This window comes from Poeciliopsis prolifica, unplaced genomic scaffold (genome assembly GCF_027474105.1).
Source record: "Poeciliopsis prolifica strain line A6 unplaced genomic scaffold, Auburn_PproV2 SCAFFOLD016, whole genome shotgun sequence".
In the NCBI taxonomy this organism is placed as follows: Eukaryota; Metazoa; Chordata; class Actinopteri; order Cyprinodontiformes; family Poeciliidae; genus Poeciliopsis; species Poeciliopsis prolifica.
In genome coordinates, this window is record NW_026562391.1 from 9,693,651 (window position 1) to 9,719,256 (window position 25,606).

The following is a 25,606-nucleotide window of genomic DNA, read 5'->3' on the forward strand; positions in this document are numbered from 1 at the left end:
TTGAAGTTAATTTTTATTTCACAGACAATTGTTTTCCATGTGTTCAATTTATGACATCCTTTTTGCTCTTCTGCCATTTAGTTCACATCTCAACCATACACTTACAATATCTTTAACAGAACAGCATTTTGTTTTAAACAAAAAAATATATATGAATCACAACGTATACCAATTTAAAAGGACTGACATTTGGCTCATAACTGATTATCATTGAATAACTTTGCATCAGCATTGTTCCTTCAAATGACTGAAAGCGAAACAAACTATGGGTTAGGAAATCATGTCAAACAAACTGCAATTTTAATTTTTATCAGCACAGTAACAGCTTGTACATTAATGTCAGGTCATCAGAACTCTACAAATAAATAATGACAGCAATAAACTTTCATGTTCTGGTAAAATGACGTCAAAAAGGTTCTGTTTGCTTGCATACTTTTCATTCTTTAATTAGATGTAGAGCAGGAAGCCCTGTTTAGAGGGCACCTATCACATTGCAAACACTATCCAATGGCATGATGGAGATAAATAGCAACACTTTTTAAATGATCTTTATGCACACTGAAAGTTGCTAAATACTTTGAAGAATTTCTTCTCTTAACCTTATATACAAATCAGCAGCAATAAGTGGATCTCTTGGGGCCTCCAAGTTGTGTTCTACCATAAGCAGACAACAAAGTTCAAAGACTGTTTCATCACAGGGATATGGACCTTTTGGTGTACACTCTTCCATACACACAGTGACCTCATCCAGAGAAACAGGTTTGAGTCTATCCTCAGCTTTGTGCAGCTCTGGAAATGAGTACATCACCACAGGTCGGCCCGATACTGCACCCCCACTTGCCCGGATTTTGTGAGTTCCATGTGTTCACAACATCATCAAGGTCATCCTGCATAAAAACAAACCATAAATGTTTAAAACTAAAAATGTAACTGTAGCTTTTGCTAAAGATGAGGCATATATTAATCAGCATACATAGAAAGTGACCTCTAATCAAAACCAAGCAGCAAGAACAAAATTGCAATTCCAAAACATTTTATTCTGCACATAAAATGATTCCCAACGTATGGTAAAACTTTGTAATTTACGGATAGAACTTATTTTTAAAACTACACCAAAGGAGTTTAGGGGAACACATTCCCAAGTAATTTAAACCATTTTTATTTTTAGTAAACATACCAGAAGATATGCTTTTAATACCTTTTTTGAAAAAAAAAAAACATTGCAGTGTACCAGTATATACTTTTACCTGAATAAGATTAAGAAAGCAGAATTGGATAAGGCTTTTATCCAAAAAATCTCCTGTGAAGTGACCATCATCCAGAAAGGTTTGAAATAAGTTCATCCAAAACTGTGCGCTCTGTTTACGGAGGGTGGACCACCATCCTTCAATGCGCTGGTTGGATGTACTTCTTCCGTAAAGGAAACTTTTGTCCCCTGCAAAACTGTCTGTGTGGTTTTGCCTCAGAAATATCTGCATTTGTTCAACGCAAATGTTTTCTGTGCCTCTGTCGGCACGTATCCTCTCAGGACATCCTTTGACACATGAAACGGTTTTCAAAAAATAACTTGCAATCAGTTTTGGGTCATTGTTCGTGGTATAAGCCTCCATCCATAAAACATGTCGGCTAAAACCATCTATACAGCCACTGATAGCAATGCCATAAGGTTTTAGTTTATCGTAGCCATCCATATGCCAGAGCGCATTTGGTCCTCTGCAATTGTACTGACGTCTTCTCAACCGTCGTGCTCGTCTCAGTTCCACACCTTCTGGGTCAAACAATTTGATTAATTGTCTCACAGTGTCTTGTGACACCACAAATTCATGTTGAATCGCACGAAGATGTAGCCACCGATAACCTTGCATTTGTCCATTAGTCATTATTTGTTGTTGGACAAAGGCTAGCACTTCTTCAAGGTCGGACTGATTCTTTCTTCGAAACAGCCCAAGTCTTCTGCAAATTCTTTTTAGAGTTCGATTACTTAATATAGTATGATGACTGTGCGCTAAAATTTGAAGGATTTCTTTGTTATTTAAAGAGAGTCTGAAGTAAAGCCTAATGATATCATCCAAATCTGACATTTTCGAGCTTCTTTCACTTTAAGAAGGGAACAGTCTTAAACAGAAGGCCTTTTTTCCTCTTGGACAGTTTGTTGATTTAGTAGAAGTTTAAAACAGCAAATCCATCGCCGTGATTTTTCAGCTTTGCTGCGGCATCACAGTCAATCTGCACAGAAAAAGATGAGAAAGGACAATTACTTAGTCTGCAAATCAACGTCAAAGTTACATTTAAGATTGTATCCTTACGTTTTCTGCTTAAAGCCATTTACTGTTTGGGGAGAATGACAATAATAGCAGCAGTAAATGTTCAGTCCTCTATTTTACTGAAAAAGAGGAAGGACTGGATTGATTAGCTGTGTTTATAAACGTTTGTCACTTTGTACTATAGTTTCTGTCCTCTACTGAACTAAAAGTTGCAGTTTAACACAGCAGACATCTTATTTAGAAGGTGGCTGACATATACAGCTAACCTTAGTTTAATTGTAAAACATTCAAACAGAAGAACAATAAAATAAACATCCCAAACACTTTAGAGAGAATTCCAGCAATTAACAGCTGTTATATCCTTTATTCATCCGTGTGATTTAACATTGTAAATCAGCTTATTCCTTTAACCGCGTATGCTAACAAACATGCTAACAGCTAGCTATAACCGTTCGGCTTTAGACACTGAACTATCCCATTTGATTTACTCACCTTTTGTTCTTCCATTAGTGCAATGGACGCTTCTGGTACTCTTCTGGCACGTAAAAAGTCGCTTAAATCAGACATTTTCTCCAGAACATTGGCTGTCCGCCGTAACTCAACCTGCGTCTGTGTGGCTGCTGCTGGCGCCCATCAGTCCGAATTCTGACTTTTTTTTTTTTTTTTTTTTTTTTTTTTTCTGGCCCACAATTTTTTTTTTTAATTTTTTTTTCTGGCCCACAATTTTTTTTTTTTTTTTTTCTGTCACCGATTTTTTTTTTTTTTTTTTCTGGCCCACAATTTTTTTTTTTTCTGTCACAGATTTTTTTTTTTCTGCGGCACAATTTTTTTTTTTTTTTTTTTCTGGGCCACAAAAAAATTTTTTCTTCTTTTTTAACCTTTTCTGAACCACTGAAAAAAAATTTTCGGACATTTTTTTTTTTTTTTCCAGTGGCCCTAATCCTCTTCCGTACAGAGAGCGACCCGGACACTATTAAAGCAACATGGGCTTCCTTACTAACTAAGGCTGGATGTTGTTAAGAATCTCACAATTCAGTTCAGTTCTTTCGGTCACAATTTTATTCAATATTGACCTGGTTCAATAATGATTTCAGTGTTTCCAGTATTGACTTGGAAAGAAATCAACTGCAATGCCAAGATGACTTTATATTTTTACCCACCCCTTCTGACAACACTGCATTAGTGCAATAAATTGTGCCAAAGGGCCCTGGACCTACTAATTATAAAATTTACATACATGTTAAGAGGTTGACATATCTCTACTGAAGTCTCTTCTTCATTGAACTTTAATTCTAATTGTTAGAAAGCATGATTGCAAGGTTTCCATTAGCCGTAACACTACTGCAACAGACTATTTACAAGAAATTTTTAAAAAAGTCAAACACATAAATGAACTTTCTCAGTGACTTTCAATGTATTTAGATACACTTGAACATGAAGATGGTTGTTGCAGATTATGTTTTTTTTTTCTCTGCAGAAATCACAAGACAAATAAACAAACAAGCTACCGATACATCCCTTAACGTTTTGACTGAAAGGCAATGTCCAAGAAGAAAATACGTCTATTTGCAGTAACGTTAATGAGAGAGAGCTGCAGCACGATGAGTTTAGGGCGACTGCCGAGGCACGGGTGTTCTCACGAGAGCTAGGGAGGGGGTGCATTCTGGAGGATTCTGCAGCAAGGACCCCATTTCATTCGTTTATTGTGGGGGATGTTTTCTTTCCTTTCTCAGCTAGATGGTTAGCCCCCTCCGCGAAACCCACAACATAGTGGTGGGGGGCTGAACGTTGTAGTGGTGAGTTGTCCGGCTGTCATTGCAGCAAGCTGGCATTTTTTTTTTTGTGCCTCCACTTGAATCCGAGTTAGTTTACGTGTCTGCGGACGGTTCGACTTGACGCTGCATGCTGTTACCGTGTCTGGAGGTGTCCTTTTCTTTTCATTGAGGTGGCTAACCTAGTAGCTAGTTAGCGCTAATGTTAGCTGATTAGCTTCATTAAACGTGGCACAATTATAATCACAATGAATCCAAAGTATACATAATAAAGGAGCCCCTCAATGAATATGTAGTCGGCGTTTGTTTTTGAGTAGCGAACTGGAAATTCCTTCATTAGCTGTTGTCGGTTACTGGCTAACGTTAGCGTGGTAGCTAACCCCCAGCTAGTCGGTTTTGAGAACAATGAAAACCAGTCAACATTACACTGTTTACACAATAGCAAGCATTCCAATACATCCTCAATTTAAACATTTGAGTCCGAGACGATGATGCGCTGTCAGCAACGCTGATTCACTGGCACAGGGGCGTAGCGTTTCTTTTGACGGATTAGGAGGTGGGGGATCCTAAATTTGGGATGGGGGAGATGGTCAGCCCCAAACCAATTAGACATCAACATTTCAATTTCTTTACAAGTAATGACCACTGAATGAATCCTTACTTCTACTTACTTTAGTTCAGGGTGGCATTTAGAACCTCTTAAATATAAAAAGTTATCCAACACAATATCTTGTATATGTCATAAAATGTACTTAGAAAGGATATTAGGACAAATATATTAGGTCTCTTACAGCAATGGACCATATACTCACAAAGTGGTAATTACCTAAACTCAGACCGTACGTAAGAGAAATAATAAACGACTGCTTTAACTTATATCCCTCACAAATCACATCGCTGCTACTATAATCAGAATGTTGTGGCCAGTTTCCAATCTAATTTTTTCTTTCGTAAAACCTGATGATACCAGTATTAGCTCATTGTGATTTCTCTTTAAAAAACAACAACCTGTAATTAAATAAGACATAAAAAAGAGCATTCAAAAGCTTTTCTGGCCTAGATCGACCATTATATTCGGGACATCATGCTGCATTTGTTAGTAGCAGCTGCAAAACAATGCTTTACTAATATCATTAGCAAACTTAAACAGACCATTACAGAAATAATCAAACATTGTGAGTCTGTTGTGTTAAAAAATAAAAAATCAGCTTTAGTAGGAATATTCCCAGGAGAACGAGGCTCAGGAATACCTAAGTCCAGCTACCATTCTGCAGCTTTTGTTGCATCCCTTCTCCAATATGCTTGGATTTCCTCATTAATGATATTCTGATTCCACCAGTAAAGCAAACCACTACACATATTGGAAAGAGGAAGGAATTTATTTTATTGGCTAGATTAAAGTTAGAACACGGTAGCTTGAATCATTACTTAAAAGTAGCAGGAAAACCAAAACTTTATGTCTGATTGTGGTTTACCTGAGACAATACATGATAATTTCATAAAGTGCAGAAAAGAAAACATGCTAACGAGGACATTCAGCCATTGATTGTTGTATGTTGCTGAAGGGATGCATCTGAAGGTTGCAGGCTAGTAACTCTTGTTGGTAACAAATCTAACCCAACCTGGCATTGCTTTGTCTGAAATTGCTTATAGAAAAAAAAAGCTTGCGCTTTGATGTTGAAATTTAAAGTGATGTCTACGTCTTAATAACCCAGCATAGATGTAACTGTTTTGTGCTTTTTCTTTTTTCTTTTATTTTTTATAAACGTCTTATCACTATCTTATGTCACATCATCTGTACAATATAAATAGTTGTCATCATGTCAAACTTGCACATTTCAGATTCAATGACTGGAATTGACTGAAACCACCGTCTCGCTGCAAAAATGTCTAGTAAGTAATCAGAAATAATTGTAACTGATAGAGACAACCTTTGTGAGACAATATGGTATCACTAAAGTGTCCTAATTATTGAGCCTTTCCTGGTTTTTATATATTTTTAAATTCACAACAGAGAGACCATCCTATGCCCCCCCGCCTCCTCCTGCCCCAACGACTGTAAGTATGCAGGTTGCTCTAGTACGAGAACCACATGGTAAAGTTACATCTTTAAACACACCGACTAATAATAAATGTCTTCTTCTGGAAATTGTTTTCCCTGTAGCATTAATGAAAGTTTGTTTGTTTTGTGTCTTTTCTACTTACTTAGCCCCCAAACCACCATAAAATTGCTTCTTTCATTTCTTTTTTATGAAATGGGCTGTTTTTATTGTGTTAAATCCTCCCGCTGCGTCTGTTATGTCATTTCTCATTCATGTTTATGCTGTATTTGTTTCCATCAGCAAATGCCCAACACACCCGGGTTTGTGGGGTACAACCCATACAGTCATCTGGCCTACAACAACTACAGACTGGGAGGGAGCCAAAGCAGCAACAGTCGGGTAACGGTATGAATATGAACCAAGTAAAAACATTGCAACTCGGTATACTGATCAAACCTAAGCTCAAACCTGTCATCAGTTATTTTCCAGTGAAACTTTGATTAGTAATTAAATCAAAAAATGCAGAAGACTTTACAAACATCATTATAATGTAAGCATTTTGGTTTATTCTGATCCAATGAGAAGGAAAGATTTTTTTTATTTTATTTTTTTACACATCTGCTTAAAAGTAAAATGCTGCTGGGTAATTTGTGTGAGATGTCTGCCTTATTTCATTTCTGAGACTGAACTGGAAATGTGCGTCATTCCACAGTCAAAACTGCAGTCCATCTGTGTCCATTCAGATTCCACCTTCCTTTCTAATTCTGCATTTCTGACAGCCATCTTAAATAACCCATGCCTTCAGTGTTGCCATGGCATTGCAGACTTGCTGCTCAACATGGCTCTTGCTGCTGAGCAATAATTTAGTTGCTGCATGCAAGCGGTGGTTGGCTGACTCTGATTATGGCATTATGTCTCGCTTTGGGCTAATCTCAGCTTAAATTAGATTTTTTTTTCATAAGCAGCCCAGTTCCCTTTTTTCTGCACAGTCTTCAGCTGTTAAAGAAGTTAAAGATGTCTTTAACTTCAGTTGAAGATGTTAAAGACATCTTCTGAGGCGACATTGTTGTGAATTCTAAGAAAACTTAATTGAACGGATTAAGTGATGTTCACTCAAGTTGTAACAAAATCTCATCAATAGGCATGGGCCAGTATAAAATTATTTTGCATTTACTATGGCACCTCAGTTTAGCTGTGACTTTATTTCAGGCAGCTGATGGATAGTGTGCAGCATCAGGGGTAATGAAGCCACCACACAGCCAGTGAAAATATAGATCATAGGCATCTCATTATAATTTAATCACTATGACGGAATAATTTAGCAGTTTTTCAACTTGTTACCAGCCCACATATGATGAGGATGCATCTGGGAATGATTGTCATTTCATATTATAATGTTTCTTTTAATGAAATTCTTACTAATTCTTCTTTCTGTAATGATGAAAACAAAACAATAAAGGCATCAAATATGTGAAAAGATTCAATCATTACAACTAGATTCATTGATCTTGCAACGCAAACTGTACATCAAAAAAGCATTCTTGTTTTTTAAACCTCACTGTAATGTTTTAATCTTTGGAAGTAAATTCAACAGTTAGTCAAAAATGATGATAGTGTGAAAGATCTAAATATGAATAAGAATTAAATATGATGTGAAACTACTACAGCTTTTCAGCACAACAGCAGCTCAATTTCTAATGATAAATTTACAGCAGCAGTTTTTCAGGCCTCTTCTGTACAGAGAGACTCTGTGGCGATCTTCCATATCAGGTTTTTTTTTTTTTTTTTTTTTAGTGGCGCGAGTGGCTCGTATTTTTCAACAGTAGCCTGACAGAAAAGTCGGTTGCAGGGCCCGGGAGTCGAACCCGCGTCCTCCGCATCGAGGACTGTGCCACCACAGCACGCCTCCCCATATCAGCTTTGAGCTACCAAATAAACTTTAGTTTTGCCTCAAACTGCAATCACTACCCTTTCATCTAGCCATTGATCTATCAGAGAGGATACCTTGCTAAGTCTAAGAACCTGTAAGAAAATAGTTTTCTGGAGTTGTTTTTCCCAAAATTTGTTGCCTTTCAACCTAAATTTCAGCAAGCTCCTCTTTGCATTTGATCTAAATTTAAACTAAATACAGATGGTGCAGATTTCTCTGCGAGGTTCATCCTTGTGAGTCACGCTCTGAGTTGGCCAACGTGAAACAACATGCTGGTGTCAAGGTTTGACTGTCAAAATTACATTGCTCTTTCTGCGTCACATGTGGGTTTAATAAGCCCGTGCCTCACATTTGCTCAATTCTTTGTTTTAAGTTTCTGCAGGATAATTTAAGAAATGTTGTGACATTTTATATTTTCAGTAACAATAGGAGAATCATCAAAGCTTTACAGGATAATTGTTGGGGTTGTTATTCACAAATGCTCAAAAATAGATTACATTTGGTTGTTAGGGGATACATCCAGGGGGTTTTCCACGGTCTGGAAAAGTTTGGAAGTTGATTTAACGTATTCCAGGTCTCCTTGTAAACATGGCAAAAGTGTAGTTGCCTCATTACAGCCAGCTGATCAGCAGTAGATAGCAGTGGGACAATATAGTGCAATATAGTGAACCTGGAAAATCTCTGGTCACTGGCATTCTGTTGAAGTCTGGTTCAGACATACAAGTCATGTTTGAATACCTCATCTCATTGCACAAAAAGCTTGAATAATTCAAAATTGCTTTGTTTTTGTTTTACAAGAATTCCTCTGGAATAAACATCCCAAAGCCCCCAAAACCACCTGATAAGCCGCTGATGCCCTACATGAGATACAGTCGGAAGGTGTGTACACTCTTTAAAATCACTATTTCTTTTTAATCATCATTGTGTGTGCTACTGACAGGCTCATTTTATTTTCTTTAGATATCCTGTAAACTCAGTTAGATGCACCTTTGTTTCAGATGTTTAAAGTTGTTAAGCAAGGTAAGATGTGAAGCCAGAGATTAGGTAGGAGTGTCAACATCCTAGTGGGATTTATCCGCTTTGGATCTGGAACTTAAAGCACACGGCCTCCTCTGGTTTGTGACCTCTCTGCAAAGAGATAACCACCTATAGCCCCTCCAACCCAACCCAACCCCACACCCATGTCTGGTTCTCATCACCAGGTTTGGGATCAAGTAAAAGCCTCCAATCCTGATCTGAAGCTATGGGAAATTGGGAAGATAATCGGTGGAATGTGGAGGGACCTCACTGATGAGGAGAAACAGGATTATTTGAATGACTACGAAGCAGAGAAGGTTGGTTGTTTTACAGAGGGGTGTTTATGGGGTTGGTGGGTGACAAGTAGTTGTGTCCCCAAAGGTTGTGGGTCACCCCAGACATCGCTCCTTCTTTCTACCAGTCATGAGTAAAACCTCTTGTTTATTCTTTGCTGATTGAAACAGCCAACCACATGTTGAGTCTGCCTGCTTTTTGTTATTTTATTTTTTTTGCTTTTCCGGTGTCATTCCTGTCATCTTTTCCGCTGTAGATTGAGTATAACGAGAGCATGAAGGCCTATCACAACTCACCAGCTTACCTGGCATATGTCAATGCAAAAAGCCGGGCCGAGGCCGCTCTGGAGGAGGAGAGTCGCCAGAGGCAGTCCAGACTGGATAAGGGCGAGCCTTATATGAGCATCCAGCCAGCAGAGGATCCAGACGGTAAGGCCACTCAGTTAAATGCTTTGTTTCCCAAGGTTTAGGGCACGGTGACAGAGCTGTAATTATTGCAGCCTGACCACACGGATTTACAAGCCTCCACTCCCTGAAAGTCTCTTTCTCTCCTCCTACGCTGCTACATCCATCCTCAGTTTATGTAATTCTACCTTTGAAATGAAAAGTTTTTTCCTTCAAGTTGCAAATGAAGACAAATTTTGTTTTAGTTGTGCACCAGCGTTTACATTCTTGAGATCGGTTTAGACATGATTACCAAATTTACATTCTTTTGTCTGTTGTCATAAAGTCTGACACACGCACATGCACGCACACACATAGATTTAGACAGTATAAGACATTTGAGTTACACCCACCTCCAGGAAATGATGCTTGTCTGGGGTCGGGCTGGGTTACAGTAGAAGTTAATGATGTGCAGGAAAACTACAGATAAAACAGCTGCTATTTAGAAACACCCCAGACCATAAAAAAAGTTAACGTCGACATCCCAGCGGGTCAAATACTGAACAAGCTGCACGTATGGCAATAATTAAATAAGGTTTAGCTCTCCGGGTGGCAACATAGTCACGGATTATATTTTATTAATAAAACCTTTTATGATAATCCGCTCCTAATCTCTTTCCATAAACAACTTTTCTCTCTCTTTCTCTTTTTTTTCATACGTTAACTATCAAAACAGGTTATAACTTTTCAAAACCTCAAACAGTCAGTCAGGTAAATTGTTGTTTTGTAGCTTTTTCTTAGGTATAACTCAGTCATTAATCTCAGACATTTAAATGTTTCTGTTTTTATTAACACCTTGAACGCTTCCAGCAGACTGAGGTGGGAAAAAATGAGGACATGATGAGGGATGATGTTGAATGAGTTTCCCACACGTTATTGAGACATACCTCTGCTGAATTTGTGAACCAGAGAAAAGCTTAATTCCCACACAATACCTCTAGAATCTTTCACCCCTCTTGAATGTTTCCTGTTGTGGTGGGAGAGCTCCTATATGTGCTCTTTGAAGTTTTCATCTTGGCATATGCGACTCATTTCTACTTTGTTGCTGTCAAAGCTTCAAATTTGCACAGTTGCTGCACAGCAGCAGCAACAACAATGGGTGGTTGCTAGTAAACCAAAGCTACAACACAGCGCATAATTAAGGCCTTCAAAATCCAAAGCAATCAAGACATCAATAATATAATATGATGATGCAAGTGCTCAGTGGTGTTATAACATTTATATACATGCAGAGTACTCTTCAGATAAGCATTATTAACTTGGAAATCTGTTAGGTCGTTAAAATACCAATGATTACCATAATTTAGTGTTTCTGCTGAAAGGGTCTGCAAAGATGTTCAAAGTCACAAATTTAATCATTTTAAGCCTTCAAGTGTCACAAATCTGCGGATTTTTCATGATTGGTTTAAAGTACATAGTGTTCATTGCATTCATTCACTGCTTTTTCATCTTCACCATTATATTTTCTTGTCTTGACAAATGCAATGAAAGCTTTCCTTTGTTGTGTCATTTGTCTCTCAGGATGGATATTTTATGCTTCATGTTGCATCAAAACATGACGCATAGACGCAATAAACCCCAGATGTTCAGTCTTTTCCCCTAAAACTGAGAGAAAATTCTGCTCTTGAAACAAACCTTCTGACTTGTAATTGCATGTTCAGGTAGTGTATGTTAAGAGCTTTGGCTTGAAAACAAGGTTTCATAATTAGTTAAAACAAATGCCAAAAACTATTAGAAATCTTACTGTGTACCGGGAAGGGCATTAAAGTGAGCTACAAACGCATTTGACTCACGAGCCAAAGCTAAAAAATCTATTTAAGTTGTTTAATTTGTATTTAGACTAAATATGTAGTTAGGTCAATGGTTTATTAGGGATTTTTTTTTCATAAATAATCAGATGCCTTAATTGTTCATACTGCTAGCTTGTGATCTAAGGACTGCTTCGGGATAAAGAACAGCTGCTGATAAATTCAAACTACAGAGTATATCTTAAACATTTGTCTTCACACAGTAACCTATAATTAACGCCTTGTCCTGCTCCAGCAACGACAATAGATCAATTCCCTTTAGAGTATTTTTACCTAACAGCATATATATTTATTGGGATGCCCAGTGAATGTTCAGAAACCTTATGTTTTTCTTGCCGAAACAAAATCTCACATCAAAAAACAGCAGAAGAAAACAATATAAGGCTAAATATATATATATATATATAGTAAAATCTGCCACAGGGACATTTTTTGTTTTGTTAAAATCCCTTCTTCCATAATGAATCTCAAAATAATTTATTGAAAATAATTGTTGAATGTTTAAAGCTAATCAGAGTGTTAATGATCTGTTAGTAATTTCCATGGAGGATGATGGAACAAATGATAAATACCGTGCATGAAAAAGCAACTTATGCCCATTGTGATGTACAGTAGAGGTTGTGTGATGCCAACCTCAAACAATGTCTCTGGGTACGTTGATCAGCTCTTGAAATAGCGGTACATTTGAAAGAAAATCTTGACGGGATCTACTAGTAATTTGAAAATGGGTCATTATTGGATCTTCCAGCATGGTATCAATCTAAAACTTATGGCCAAATAACATAGAAATCATTTAAACTGCAAAATCAACCGTCTTCTATTTCCAACCAGCGTTCTAAATCCTATTAAAAACTTGTGGCAAAAAGCTAGAAGGAAGATAATATAAAAGAAGACAGTGGACTACCTTTTAGCTCATTACTGAGTTAATATGCTCCAATTAAAAGGTTGGAATTTTTCTTTTTAGCATTTTAATGTGGGTTTTTGCGACTGCAGTAAAAGGCGATTTATTTTCAGGTTTTTTTTTTTCCCACATCGTGGGAATTGCAGAAGACCATGTTCTCAGCTAAAACGCTACAACTACCGAGCAACATCCGCCTTCTCTTTGGACACAGTAGTTCTTGCATCTTTCTGTAGTGTACTTTCAGTAATTTCCTGGAACACTGATACGGACCGACCTGTATTGCCTGCAGCAACTCCATGTGTTTGTTGTCTCCAGACTACGACGACGGCTTTTCTGTGAAACACACAGCTGCTGCTCGTTTCCAGCGCAACCACCGCCTGATCAGCGAGATCCTGAGCGAGAGCGTCGTCCCAGATGTGCGGTCCGTCGTCACCACCGCCCGCATGCAGGTCCTCAAACGCCAGGTCCAGTCACTAATGGTGCATCAGGTGAGATCAAACCGCAGTGTCGCATAACTCCGGGTTCTGGCTGCGACAACTTTGCTTTCATTGACTCATTATTTTATTAACTGTGGCGCCGGGATGTCCTGCTTCGCAGAGAAAATTGGAGGCAGAGTTGCTTCAGATTGAAGACCGCCACCAGGACAAGAAAAGAAAATTCATTGAAGCTACAGAGTCGTTCAACAATGAGCTCAAAAGGGTATGGCATCTTTTACATTAAACCAGGTCATTGCTTACTTGCACGCAAGCTTCAGTTCGCATGCAGCTTGGGCCCTGCGCCAGTCTCAGTCTGTCCTACGGCCCACAGCTGGGACTAACTCCATCCACATGTCCTCATAATGTTGTTGCTGTCATTTATTATTTGAGGGCCCTATATTGGTCCTGAATGCAGCATTTGGCTTTTACAACAGGTGGCGCCATTTATCCTATAAAGAGCTCCTTGAGGACACAACATGCAACAACACACGTTGTAGCTATCCAAATTAAACTTTTATTTATCTTGTTGTAAAGAGTTTCTTTGTGCAGAGCGTCCACATACAACAGCAAACACGTTTCTCATTTATGTTGTTTTTGTCCAGTTGTGCTGCATGAAGGTGGAAGTGGACATGGAGAAGATCTCTGCAGAGATCGCTGCAGCAGAAGAGGCAGCACGTAAACGGATGGCAGAACGCGAGAAGGACGCGGGGGACCGGGGGCCGAGAGAGGCGCCCACCTGCGTCTTGGCAGAGGAGGAAAAACATGTTTGTGCTACACATGGCAAAAAGTCCCAGCAGAACTCTCACAGTGACAGCAGCAGCAGCAAGGAAGGAGAGGACGCAGAGTCAAATACTGCAGATCCACCTGGTGAGCAGCAGTGGTTTCTGTGGTGGTGCGCAGCCTTTATGCGACTTTGTGAGTAATTCATGGATGTCCCACTTGAGATGGCATGACCCTGATACCAAAGTGACTCATTCAAGATGGAGCACCTGTAAACAAGGTGTCTCTGTCTTGTGTTTTCTTTTCCATTCAACACACACTTGAAAACAAAACTCCCTAACAAGATTAAGAAGAACAAAATGACACACAGTGCCTTGCAAAAAGAATCTATTTCAATTTCAGATTTTGTCACATCGCAACCACAAACTGCAATGCATTTTATTGGGATTCGATGCAACAGATCAACACAAAGTGGTGTGAAGTGCAAACTCAATACCTTAAATATTTTATACCCTAACCAATAATCAATTGAAAGTTACTTTTGTAGTTTGTCTCTAGCAGCTTTGCACATGTAGGGACTGAATTCGTCTTAGTTCAAAGTGTCTTCTGAGCTTTAGCTATATATTTATGGTGATTGTCCTGTTGGAGATTGATACTCGTCTCAAGTTATAAATCTTTAACTGGTTTTGTTCTAGGATAACCAAAACCATCCAGACATGATGATGCTGTCACCGGCAAGTTTTATGTGTGTTCATAGTGATATCAAGTATTGGGTTTCTTTCACACATTGCATACAGACCAAAAAGTTACATTTTGATATCATCTGACCTGATTACATTCTACCATCTGTTTGCGGATTTATCATGTTTGGAGGGCTTGATTAAAAATGGTTACGATTTTATTGACGTCTTGGCTGCTCCACTGATTAACGCTCTGATAATCCGTCGATTATTCTGACAGTAAATTGACTAATTGAATAAAAAAGGCACATTCTGCAAATTTTTTAATGAAGACTTTTTTACAATATTAGATGCACAACGAAAGAAATAACTAATTAAATTCCCTTTGTACGTTTGATTGGGATGCAGCTGCAGCTTAAAAATACCTCTAAAATTAACATGTGAACAGCTTGTTAATTATTTTTTGGATTAACCAATTAATGATTTGATAGCAAAAAGTGCTTATGTTTTTTTGTTGTTGTTTGTTTTTACAGAATTTGAACCAGGGGAAACTAAAACTGTGGTGCTTGAAGAGTTGTGGAAAGAACATATTTACAAACAATGTTTGTTTTTTTCTATCTTAAATGCAAAATGCATATATTTCTTGTACATATTTGTTCTTTTAGCACATCAAATTTATTCGAGTACGTGTACGCCAGTTATTGGCTAATTGATTGCTAAGATAACTGGTGATTGATCAGAATTAATTTGATTGTTTCAGCTCTACTTGCAGCAGAAAGAAGCAAAATATGGAGATTAATATTCGGTGCTACTAATTTAAGTAGTTTCTGTAGTCAACAATAAAAAAAAAAATCCCATTTAAATGAATTTTCCATCTCTATGTAGTGCAGCACTGGTTTTTTTTAAGGAAGCAAAGAAATGTGACTTAAGCAGTAATTTGAAAATATTGGTGAAGTAAGCTTAATTAATTTTATTTTTCTAATGCAGTGAAGCAAAAAGCTTCAGAGGAGATGGAGACCCGTCCAGGCAGTGAGGAGGGAGCGTCAGAGGACAAGGAGAGCGTCCCTGAGGGAGCCATGGAGGAGGGAACCAGCGACAGCAACACAGGCTCAGAGACCACCTCTGCGCAGACTGAGGACGCCACGACCAGCGAGCCATCAGAGGGACCCGGCAAGGCAAGGGCAGCCCACTGAGCTCAGCGGCGAACATGGTGGAAATCGCAGGACTGCCACTCCATCTGCTTGACTCTCTGACTACAGAAATTGCACAATCTCATGTTTGTTGTGAAAGTGTAAAAGCAGCATTCAGACGGGCTGATTGCTTAACAAGCTTGAGGCTGCAGTTGAGGTTATAAACCTTAAACTTGCAGACACACAGTGAATACAATAATAATAATAATAATAATAAAAATCTGCACTCTAAGTCGACAAAGCGATGACCTTGTCTAAAATCAATGGCTGCTACAATTTGCCACAAAAGCCCATGTGAAGGCACTATATTTTCGGCTTCTTTGGAAGAGTGCACACAAGCCCTTCATCAGCACATATGGAAACATATCTCTAGCACTATGTCTGGCAGACAAACAAAATTGCTCAGTGTTATGTTTAACTTTGTTCTTTGTGTTGTAATACCATTGTTGCTTTTATTGTTTTGCATGTTTCAGGTCAAAAAAAAAAAAAAAAAAAGTTGTTTAAGAGTGGAGCTAAGTGACCATCTCCTTGGCAGGAGAATATCTGTTTACTCTTTGTATCAGTATTACAGTAACAGTATTGTCTCAGGAGTTTGTAGTCATTTAGTAGTAGTTACTCTTATTTATTATCAGCATTTTTATTATTCTTGTGTATTGGGTGCTCTAGGTCCAGCTCGTCTTTAAGTATATACCATCTGATCATCGATGCTGTACAATGCTAAAGTGTTCTAAAGTTTGCTGGCTGCCAATCAAATCAAAAGCAGTATGCTTAGAACATGTGTTTGTTTTGATCAGTATTGCAGTTTTTAGCAAGAATCTTTTACATGTCCAGTTAATGTGTACATGGTGTAACGAGGTTTGCTTAAACGTGAATTTTCATGTTGTAAAACGGTTAGAACCCTCACGATTAACATGCAGTCTTAAGATGAATTTCATTTTTGCATATTTATACGAATAAACTTTTCTACCCTGAAATACAGCCGTCTCTTTGTTTTGGAAAACATGTCTGAATCAGTAATATATTTAAAATACAATTTAGCTCCACGGGTGCATCTGTCTCAATAAATTGAAATATCAAAAGGTTTATTTATTCCAACTATACATTTCTTTCAACTAAGGCATTTTCCATGTTGTTTTTTTCACTCTGCACCAGATGCAGTCAGAAAAGCAGCTGTGATTGACGCAGGTGAGGTTCTGCCTTACCTGTAACAAATGCAGGTAAGCCAGAATTAATTTGATTGGTTCAGCTCTACTCTACTTGCAGCAGAAAGAAGCAAAATATGGAGATTAATATTTGGTGCTACTCCATGTCGGCTTTGTGGGTGGCTTGTGTTCTTGATCTGCTCATTTGAGATCATGAGTGCCACTTTACAACCAGTGGCTGGGATTTTAATTGGTTTTTGGGTGCTACACCTGCCCGTGTGTTAATGTTATTACTCTTCTGACGTTTTTAGCTGCAGCTAAATTTATTGCGGCCTGGTTTCCGCCCGCTCACCGCTCCCTCCTGGGGCTGGCTGCGTTTCCGCTCCTGAGTAAGCGACCAGCTATTTAGTTCCCATTTTCATCTTACCTGAATCCACAATTGATGGGCTCTCGCTCTGTTTTGGACACGTGATTGTCTGCACACTGTTTCAAAGCTGCAGCGCTCTGGACGCTGCCTTGTCGTAGATTGGTTGGGCCGCTTCTCCGTTGCCTCTGTTGCTGTCCAATCAGCAACCATGATTGGACTGTCCCTGTTGTAAAGGGGTGCAGAACTGGACATTAACTTTCCATTTCTACAGCCCCCTGATTTTTTTTGCATTTGCTTTGTTTATATTATTGAACTCACTGTTTTCCTTTTGGTTGCTTGGATGACTAATTTGCTCTTTTTATTGCATGTTTTGTTTTTCTTTTGTCACACCTTTCCTTTTCTTCTCAGGTAGCATGTCTTAAGTCATGTTAAGAGCATACATACTACTCATTAAAACATAATGGGATTATATTTTAAGGATTGTTAAATATATATTGTGTAGAACTGTGAGCAATTATGAACCTCAATTGGTTGGGTACAAACACCTCCCAGCTAATGTTGTTGCACTTTAAATAAAACTTTTAAAAATCACATATTTTTGGATCAAAAATATGAATCCATAGCCAGGTTCAGTCAACATAATAACCATAAAAGAACCAGCTTCCTGTTGTTGCAAAGCATGCCTCAATCAACATCGGGTGGTTGTATTATGTAGTTGCTTTGCATGTGGGGTAAACAGTGTCCAGCTGTTGAAACTGGTGGGTTCATAGCAGCACAAACACCATCCAGACTTTATGACAGCCCAGAGGCAAGAGGTCCTGATCTTGGTCCTGTTGCTGCTGTAATCACGATTTGGGGAGACGTGGAGAAAGATTTTAGGTTCTTATGTCTACATCCTACATCCACATCTCACCCATTTTGAGACAACTCTCCACCAAAGGGATGGAGCATTTAGAAAGCCATCACTTGTGGGAATTTACTAGAAATTAGGCTTACAGAAAGGAAGGGATACCAACATCAAAGACTTGGAGTTGATCAACAATAAATCATCAAAATGCCAGTAGAAACATACAAAAAGATTGGTTGGGAAATATAACCAACCAATCTTTTTGTATTGGTTGTATTGGTTTTGTTGTTGTAAAGTCATCAGATTTTGTAATCACAGTGATACAGTCACATGACCTGTCTGGCTACTCAATGTTCAGCATTTTTTCAATTGTATTTCTCGCACATAAAACTCACACTAATATGAGTTAATACATATTGTGGCTTGTCTTGTGTTATATTTAACTAATTCATTCATGTGATAAGAACTAAATGTCTTTTCTTGTGGTTTTTTGATGTTCAAAATCTTATGATTAAAAAAAAGGTTGTAACTGTAACCTACTTTTTTCTCTCTTTTTTTTTTTTTTACCCAGACAGTTAATGATCGAAAACAAGGGTTCTTGGAGCTCAGTGGTTTACATCTGTCTCTGACTGTGGTATGCAGCGTATTTGCAAAGAGTATGCTTATCCTTTGCACAGTATAGGTAAGGGAAGTTGGTTAGATGAAAAGGATTTATTCTGATTTCCTGTTTTTAACACTGAACAAGAAGTGTGCTCACTAGCGCATGTAAACAAAATTCAGCACCGATGCTTCGAGGAAAGTTTCTCACTTGACTGGAGATGTAAGCTGTTTGTGCCTGTACAACATTTCTAGGATCAGATTTACTATAATCTTAACCTAAGATATGCATTGGGTATGAATGATTATCTTTACACTAAAACTTTTTTCTTTTTTTTTGCGCTGTGGTTAAAACTGCCTCAAGTGAAAGCGCAAAACACAAACCACAAAGGCACAGGTGTGCAGCAGCCTTTGCAGGTCTGTTTCGAAAGGTTAATTCATGCAGGGTTCCTGCTACTGTCCACTGCAAACACAACTAAAAGATGCAGCAAAACACTGGAAAAGAATTGCACATGCAGAATCAACTACGCTACACAAACACAACTAAAAGATGCAGCATAAGAATTGCACATGCACAATAGTAGCACATAGCGATAAACACTTTTTTTTGAACAGCCGCACCAAACCCCCTTCTTAAAATACAAACACATTGTTTGCGAGTTCTGTGAGATGAACTCCCCTCTGCTCTGTGTGACTTTCTATTTCGGCATCCTTTAAACAGCAGTTTATTTTTCATTTGCATATGATTCATACCAAGATACGAGCACCTGCTGTTTGTCAGGTAACAGCTTATATGACAACAAGAGTAACACAATGAGTCATGGCAAAAGAAACTTCCAAAAGCAACACAAAATGTTTTTTTTAATTATTATTATGTTTTTAATTTTAATTAAATACACACAAGATGCTTCCACAGTCCTTGGGTGAAGATGTCATCTGGCTCAGCAATCATAATTTTTTATTTTTTTTAATCTTTAGACAAAGGTCAATTTCTGCATCATTGTCACATAAGGCTGTGTCTATGCATATAAGGAAACATATTTTGGCTAAACTACACTTTCGGCTGTGTTTTTAAATTTCTCTTTGTTTAAATGGCAAGCAGCATGTGCTTTGCTCTCTTTCTAAATGGAGTTTGTGGTTAGACGAGTTCTCACATGATTTTTGAGGGTACCGAGAAAGGAGCGTATCTCGTGAGTGGAGACGCAACTTTTTTTTTAATCAACAAGGGAAACCACCATCAAACACAGATACTCTGCGTGTCACACAGAGAGCGGCTTTCAGTCAATGTGCCTGCTGTTGGTGGTAAGTAGCTCATCAGTTAAAAAGGATGGGTGCATGTTCTGTGGTGATGAATGATTAGGTTTGATTGGTTATTTACAACCTTCGAATGACTTTTTCTTGATTTTTTTGGTGATGAAACCAGTTAATCACTTGTCATTTTTAATGCCGATCTTGTTCTGCGAGTTGCTATTCTTAGGAGTCAAAGAGTTAAATCCACAAACTGTGCTTGTAAAAAGCATGACAACTCAGAAAACCTTGCACATAAGTATGACTATAGATTCTGTCATGGTTCATTTGATTGATTTTGGATAAAATGCAGCAAAAACTGTCTTCCTTTATCCTCATTTGTGAGCTGACAGAGGAACAATGTATTATTTGTAAATTACCACTACCTACACAAATACAATGTAAGAACGGCTTTGTAGTTGAAAAAGCAATTTTTTTCTTCGTTGTCGTTGTCTTCGTTTGTAAAATGAGAAGTTTTCCTCCCCAACAAAACCGAGTTTCATGTGATGATTTATTTCTGCATGAAAATAAAAAAAGAAGAACTGATCTTTTTACTTGGGCTCAAAGTTGCTAACTTCTAACAACAGTGTCACCCTTAATCTCACTCGTGTCAAAAGGGAAAACCTGTGAATTATGTGCCTACAAAGAATTTTGACTGTAGTCAGTAGAACTAACCACAGAGGGAAGAGTCCCAACTTAAGGGAAAATTTGGAACATTAGCGAGAGATATTCTTGAAAATGTTATCAGATAATTTTCATGTGACACAGTTTCTTTGACTGAAAGTTAAGGAGACAAACTTACATGTTCAAGTTTAAAGATCTGTTGTATAATTAGTGAAATGCAGTACTGGACACTGAGCGGCTGCCTAACTACTTTGCAAAACTTTCTCAACGTGTTTTTCAGGTAACCAAAGTCTTCAAACAACCATGATTGTAAATATGTCAACAAAGGTAAGGGAAATTCTAAATAACAATAACGTATACAGGAACATCTCAATAAATAAGAAAATCATTGTTGAGTTAATTTATTTCAGTTCACAAAGTGAAACTGACATATTGTATACAGTAGATTGAAAATGCTTATTTATGTCAATTTATGATTCCAGCGTACAGTAATTGAAAACCCAAAATTCAAGATTGAAATTTGGGTAGAAGATTTGGGAAGAAGATTGAAATTTTATGCAGGACAAAAACCTGTCGTATGCATACAAAACTGTTCTAGTTCACCTTCTGAAAAGCATGTCAGTGTACTGTAATGTATAAACAATACTTGGCCCAGGCTTTTGTTTTGCACAAAAGACTGTATCAATGCTGCATGGCATAAAGGTGATCAGGATGTAGCACTGCTGAGCTTTAAAGGAAGGTGAGGGAACTCTGCTTGAAACCTTTGGTTCGTCTATATTTCCAGGTCTGGAGTCTCTCATACTTCTCTTGCTGGTCAGTCAGTCACAGTAGAGCCACTCTCATTAAAGCAGATACTGATACTTTTGTGAGCAGGTGTTCTTAAAACCAGCAACCCCCATAAAACTCATCAAAAGAAGAAAATATGACATGCCCTAAAATTTCCAAGTTGATGATGACTTGATGGACTTCAGAAAGCAGAGCCGCTCGACGCCTTCAGATAACACAACACCCTAAGCCATTTCTTACTGCATAAACTTCACATTGGACTCCAAGCAGCATGGATTCTGTACCTCCCCATTTTTCCTCCTGACTCCAGGATATTGATTACCAGTTAAATGGAAAATGCTTGGAAAAAAGATCTTTGGATGACTAAGCAACAATCATGTCCTTTTTCTCCTTGGATCAGAAAAGACTTGTGACGCCGTCTGTTGTTCAGAAAGGCCAAACACGTGGAATGTGACAGCCGAAGCGCATGTCTGAATGATGGCTCTTAAAGCGCTGACTCCAACCCCAGGCCAAACGTAGTGAATCTCCTCCAAACTCGTGAGCAGCTTCACAATCCTCTCTACGCTGTAGTTATCACTATTATATCTGCATGTTTCCCTTCACTTAAGTCTCCGCTGTTATGCCTGAATATAAAACTGCGAGACGAACAGTAATTTTGTTTGTCTTACCCTTTTTGTGGATCAATGACTGTATCCAGGAGAACTGTCATGTCAGAAGTTTTCCTCATAATTGTGTAATTTACATTGTTATGTAAATTCAAATTGCCTGAGTATCTAAATTTTGGGTTTTCACTAGCTACAAATCATAAACATGAACAGAAATCAATCCTTGGCTTATATCATTCTGTGTTTATTGAATCTGATTTTCTTATGTTTAGAACTGCACGATTAAAATCAATTTTAATCTACCATGCCATCGGAAAGTATTGCTACACCGTCACCTTTTCCACAAATTGCAAGGATGTTTTCAGACAGCTGAGCATAATATTCACATAAGTCTTCACACCCTTTGCTTTTGAATTTAAAAGTAATCTCCAATGCATTTGAGTTCCTCTGATCATCTTTAAGATGCTATTTAAATTCAAATGAAGTCCACCAGTTGACAATTCATCTGACTGGACATGATGCAGGATAAACAAAGGAAACACTAGTTCAATGTGCATTGAGCCAGTAGGATTTGCTGAAAAGCTCATTATGTCACGTTTTGTTCTTTGGTTGCAGTCTTCCACGTTTGAGGACCTGGAAAATACAACACTCTTGGTCAGTTTTGATTACTCATCTTCGTCCCAGGATTACTCTGACTTTCCTGTGCTTTGCGACCTGGAGAAAAACCGGCAGTTTCGCTACTGGTTTATGCCGCTCTTCTACACCATCATCTGCTTGCTGGGAGTGGCTGGGAACCTGCTGGTCATCGCCACTGTCTTCTACTTCAAGCGCCTCAAGAACATGACAGATGTGTATCTGCTCAACTTGTCCTTCGCTGATCTGCTCTTTGCCCTCTCGCTCCCCTTCTGGGCAGCCAACTCCACGGCAGAGTGGATGCTGGGGCTTTTTGTGTGCAAAGCCATCAACACCATCTACAAGGTCAGCTTCTACAGCAGCATGTTCTTCCTCTCACTCATCAGTGTCGACCGCTACTTTGCCATCGCCAAGGCCATCTCCACCCACGGCCTTCGCTCAAAGGCTGTCTTTTTGAGCAAGTTGTCCTCCACTGCCAGCTGGATGATGGCGCTGATCTGCTCCCTGCCAGAAATGATGCACACCGATGTCAGCAACAACACCTGCTCTCCATTCTCCACCAGAAACGATCATCTCCGAGTCGGCATCCAGGCCAGCCAGATCGTGTTGGGTTTCCTCGTTCCGTTCCTGATCATGAGCTTCTGCTACACCTGCATCATCCAGACGCTCTGCCAGGCTCGCAGCTTTGAGCGGAACAGGGCCATAAAAGTGATTCTCGCCATTGTCATTGTCTTCCTGGTCTCCCAGTTGCCTTACAACATCGTCCTCCTCTGGAATACAATCATCACCGGAAACGGAGGAACAGAGACCTGCGAATACAAAAAGAGTGTCCTGTTCGCCACCGACATCACACAGTACGTGGCCTTTCTGCGTTGCTGCCTGAATCCCTTCGTCTATGCCTTCATCGGCGTTAAGTTTCGTCACGATGTTCTTAAGCTGCTGAAGGAAATTGGTTGCATGAGCCAAGAAAGGTTCTACAGATACACCTGTGGTCGGAGGAGGAGCTCAGCTGGCTTCGACACCGAGACGACCACCTCCTTCGCCCCTAAAGGGGTCAACCCCACAAGCAAAATGCTTGAAATGGACTAATACAAACTGTTTTATTTTGTCAAAGCTTATCAGCTTGCCATGTACATAGCAAAAGTTATATAAATGCAAGTTGTTTGATTTATGCTACTTTTTGGCTTGTCTTATTTAGGGATTTACTTAAAAAGACTGTATTTTTTTTTGTTGTTAATAAAAATAAATCATATGTTAAAGGAAATTGAAGTATCTGGTATACTCAATAAATAAACTGTTTCTTTTTGCTGTTTTCAGTTCATGCAGGGTAAATTCCAAAATAAGACCAAAATCCTAATCACTTCCACCGCAGACTGTAATAAACCAGCTGCTCAGGCTGATGTCACAAGCTTGCATGAAGAAAAAAAGTAATTGAAGAAATAGAAATTCACTCACACACATTTGAAACCCGTATCTTTTACAGAAGCTCATTTCCAAATAACATGAAAATAGCTAATATTTTTAGAAAGCAGGTGACAGACGCTGTTTTACTAATTACCTGTTTGTTTGTTGTTATTTTTTTAACCATTGCTGTTCCACAGGATTTTGGAAAAAGATTTTTACAGATAGATTAGATGACTTCTTTGAGAACACAAATTACTTTCAGTCAGTTTTGTTTCCGAAAAGAATCAGAAAACCAAAATTTATAGGATGACGCAAAGGCTGTAATAAAATATTTGCAGCAGAAAAATCAAAGAACCTGAAGTATTTGATACTGTTGATCATAATTTATTATCATATCCACAAAAGTGGAACATCGTGGCATAAGATGGGTTTGAGTGAAATATACATCGATAGTAGCAGTTGTAATGTGACAAAATGTGGAAACGTTTAAATGGCGTGCGTGCTTTTACGAGGGACTTTATAGACCATTGCGAGACATCCTTTACATGCGTAAACGCCGAGTATGAAATTTCACACATGCATGCATACCTTTCCTTAAACCTCATTTCCTCAAAGCAGACGTCAGGATTTACCATGATTCCTCGAAGACAAGATGGGCTCGCCTCTTCCCGTCATCAAACTCTTCTCTGTAGTCAGACTGATGTACACAGAAAGACATTAGTCACAGAAAATCAGAAAAATCAACTGCACATTGTTTAAGGCTGTTATAGTTTAGGTTAATGAATCAAAGCCATAGGAAAGATCTTTATTAGCACAAAATAATTTACTGGTGAAAAGACAAAGTGGAGAGGATGAAGATCGCAGAGGAAGCTAATGTGGATTTAAGTTAATTACTTTAAAGAAGAAACTGGCATTTTATGTAGCATTTCACTTTCTGCATTATGCATTTTATATAAAATACGGCTTCACTGTAAGTATTTGGGATTATTCTTAAAAACTGGAATCTCTTGATAAGCGGTTGTGATACAGTGCATTAAATGAGGGCTGGAACGTTTGCTTGGAGGCAAAGGGAGAACAAGTAAGAGCAGAGGAACATTTACTGCATTTAGCTGTAACAAATCCCAAGCTGCCAGGCAGGTAACTAAAAACCAGGAATCCAGAACGGATGACGCAGGAACTGAACCTGGCACAGGACAAAACAAGAACTAACACAAAGCATGAGCCAACAAAAAGGAAAAATATACATACTGGTGGGAGTGACTCCAAAAGGAATAGGAGTGGTAACTGGGAAGAGAAAGGGGAAAACAGACAACAAGAGAAACACAGGATACTGACTGGGAATAAAGCACAAAATAGAAACATGCTGGCGTTTAGTTTCCACGTAACATTAGATCAACATATACTCATACTTATCCATGTCATTACATTTATATCACTTTAACTTGTTCACATCTTTGCCATTTTAAAACAACTTTAGAGCATTTAACTTGGATTTTTATGAAATAGACCTATAGAAAGCTGCTCATAAATAAATATGGAAAACGTTCACCATTAATTCAGCAGAGAGGTCATGGATAAAGTTATTGAGATGGTTAATGTAAAAGTAAATTCATCAAAACTGACCAACTGGCCAAGAAGGACAATAATGAGCGAAGCGACCAACAGGTTTATCGTAACTCTGGAGGAGATGCACAGATCCACAGTTAAATCTCTTGGCTCACATGCAAAAGGGTATGTGTGGTTGGAAACTTACAACACTCATCACACTAAACACACC

General features: G+C 38.5%; 3 protein-coding genes across 6 annotated transcripts; 2 read left to right on the forward strand and 1 right to left on the reverse strand.

Annotated features, from left to right (window-relative positions):
• On the reverse strand, positions 1–2,957 carry LOC129366793 (uncharacterized). Its single transcript, XM_055040832.1, has 3 exons — positions 2,757–2,957; positions 1,248–2,226; positions 1–887 (listed from the first exon to the last, which is right to left on the reverse strand). The coding sequence occupies exons 2-3, from the start codon at positions 2,079–2,081 to the stop codon at positions 774–776; spliced, it is 948 nt and encodes a 315-aa protein (XP_054896807.1). The 5' UTR covers positions 2,082–2,226; positions 2,757–2,957; the 3' UTR covers positions 1–773.
• An 877-nt stretch (positions 2,958–3,834) lies between these two features.
• LOC129367121 (SWI/SNF-related matrix-associated actin-dependent regulator of chromatin subfamily E member 1-like) lies at positions 3,835–16,511 on the forward strand. 4 transcript variants are annotated; one of them, XM_055041397.1, is made up of 11 exons: positions 3,835–4,060; positions 5,879–5,929; positions 6,051–6,094; positions 6,379–6,477; positions 8,807–8,887; positions 9,211–9,342; positions 9,576–9,747; positions 12,787–12,959; positions 13,069–13,170; positions 13,550–13,814; positions 15,335–16,511. In XM_055041397.1, exons 2-11 carry the CDS (start codon positions 5,923–5,925, stop codon positions 15,538–15,540), a joined length of 1,281 nt encoding a protein of 426 aa, XP_054897372.1. In that variant the 5' UTR covers positions 3,835–4,060; positions 5,879–5,922; the 3' UTR covers positions 15,541–16,511. The 4 variants fall into 4 exon arrangements, with proteins under 4 accessions (XP_054897372.1, XP_054897373.1, XP_054897371.1 ...); XM_055041396.1 differs by having other exon boundaries at positions 3,836–4,060; positions 6,379–6,483; XM_055041398.1 differs by lacking the exon at positions 9,211–9,342 and having other exon boundaries at positions 6,379–6,483.
• A 3,133-nt stretch (positions 16,512–19,644) lies between these two features.
• On the forward strand, positions 19,645–23,689 carry ccr7 (chemokine (C-C motif) receptor 7). Its single transcript, XM_055041489.1, has 3 exons — positions 19,645–19,792; positions 20,682–20,728; positions 22,408–23,689. Exons 1-3 carry the CDS (start codon positions 19,645–19,647, stop codon positions 23,512–23,514), a joined length of 1,302 nt encoding a protein of 433 aa, XP_054897464.1. The 3' UTR covers positions 23,515–23,689.
• The last annotated feature ends 1,917 nt before the right edge of the window (positions 23,690–25,606 follow it).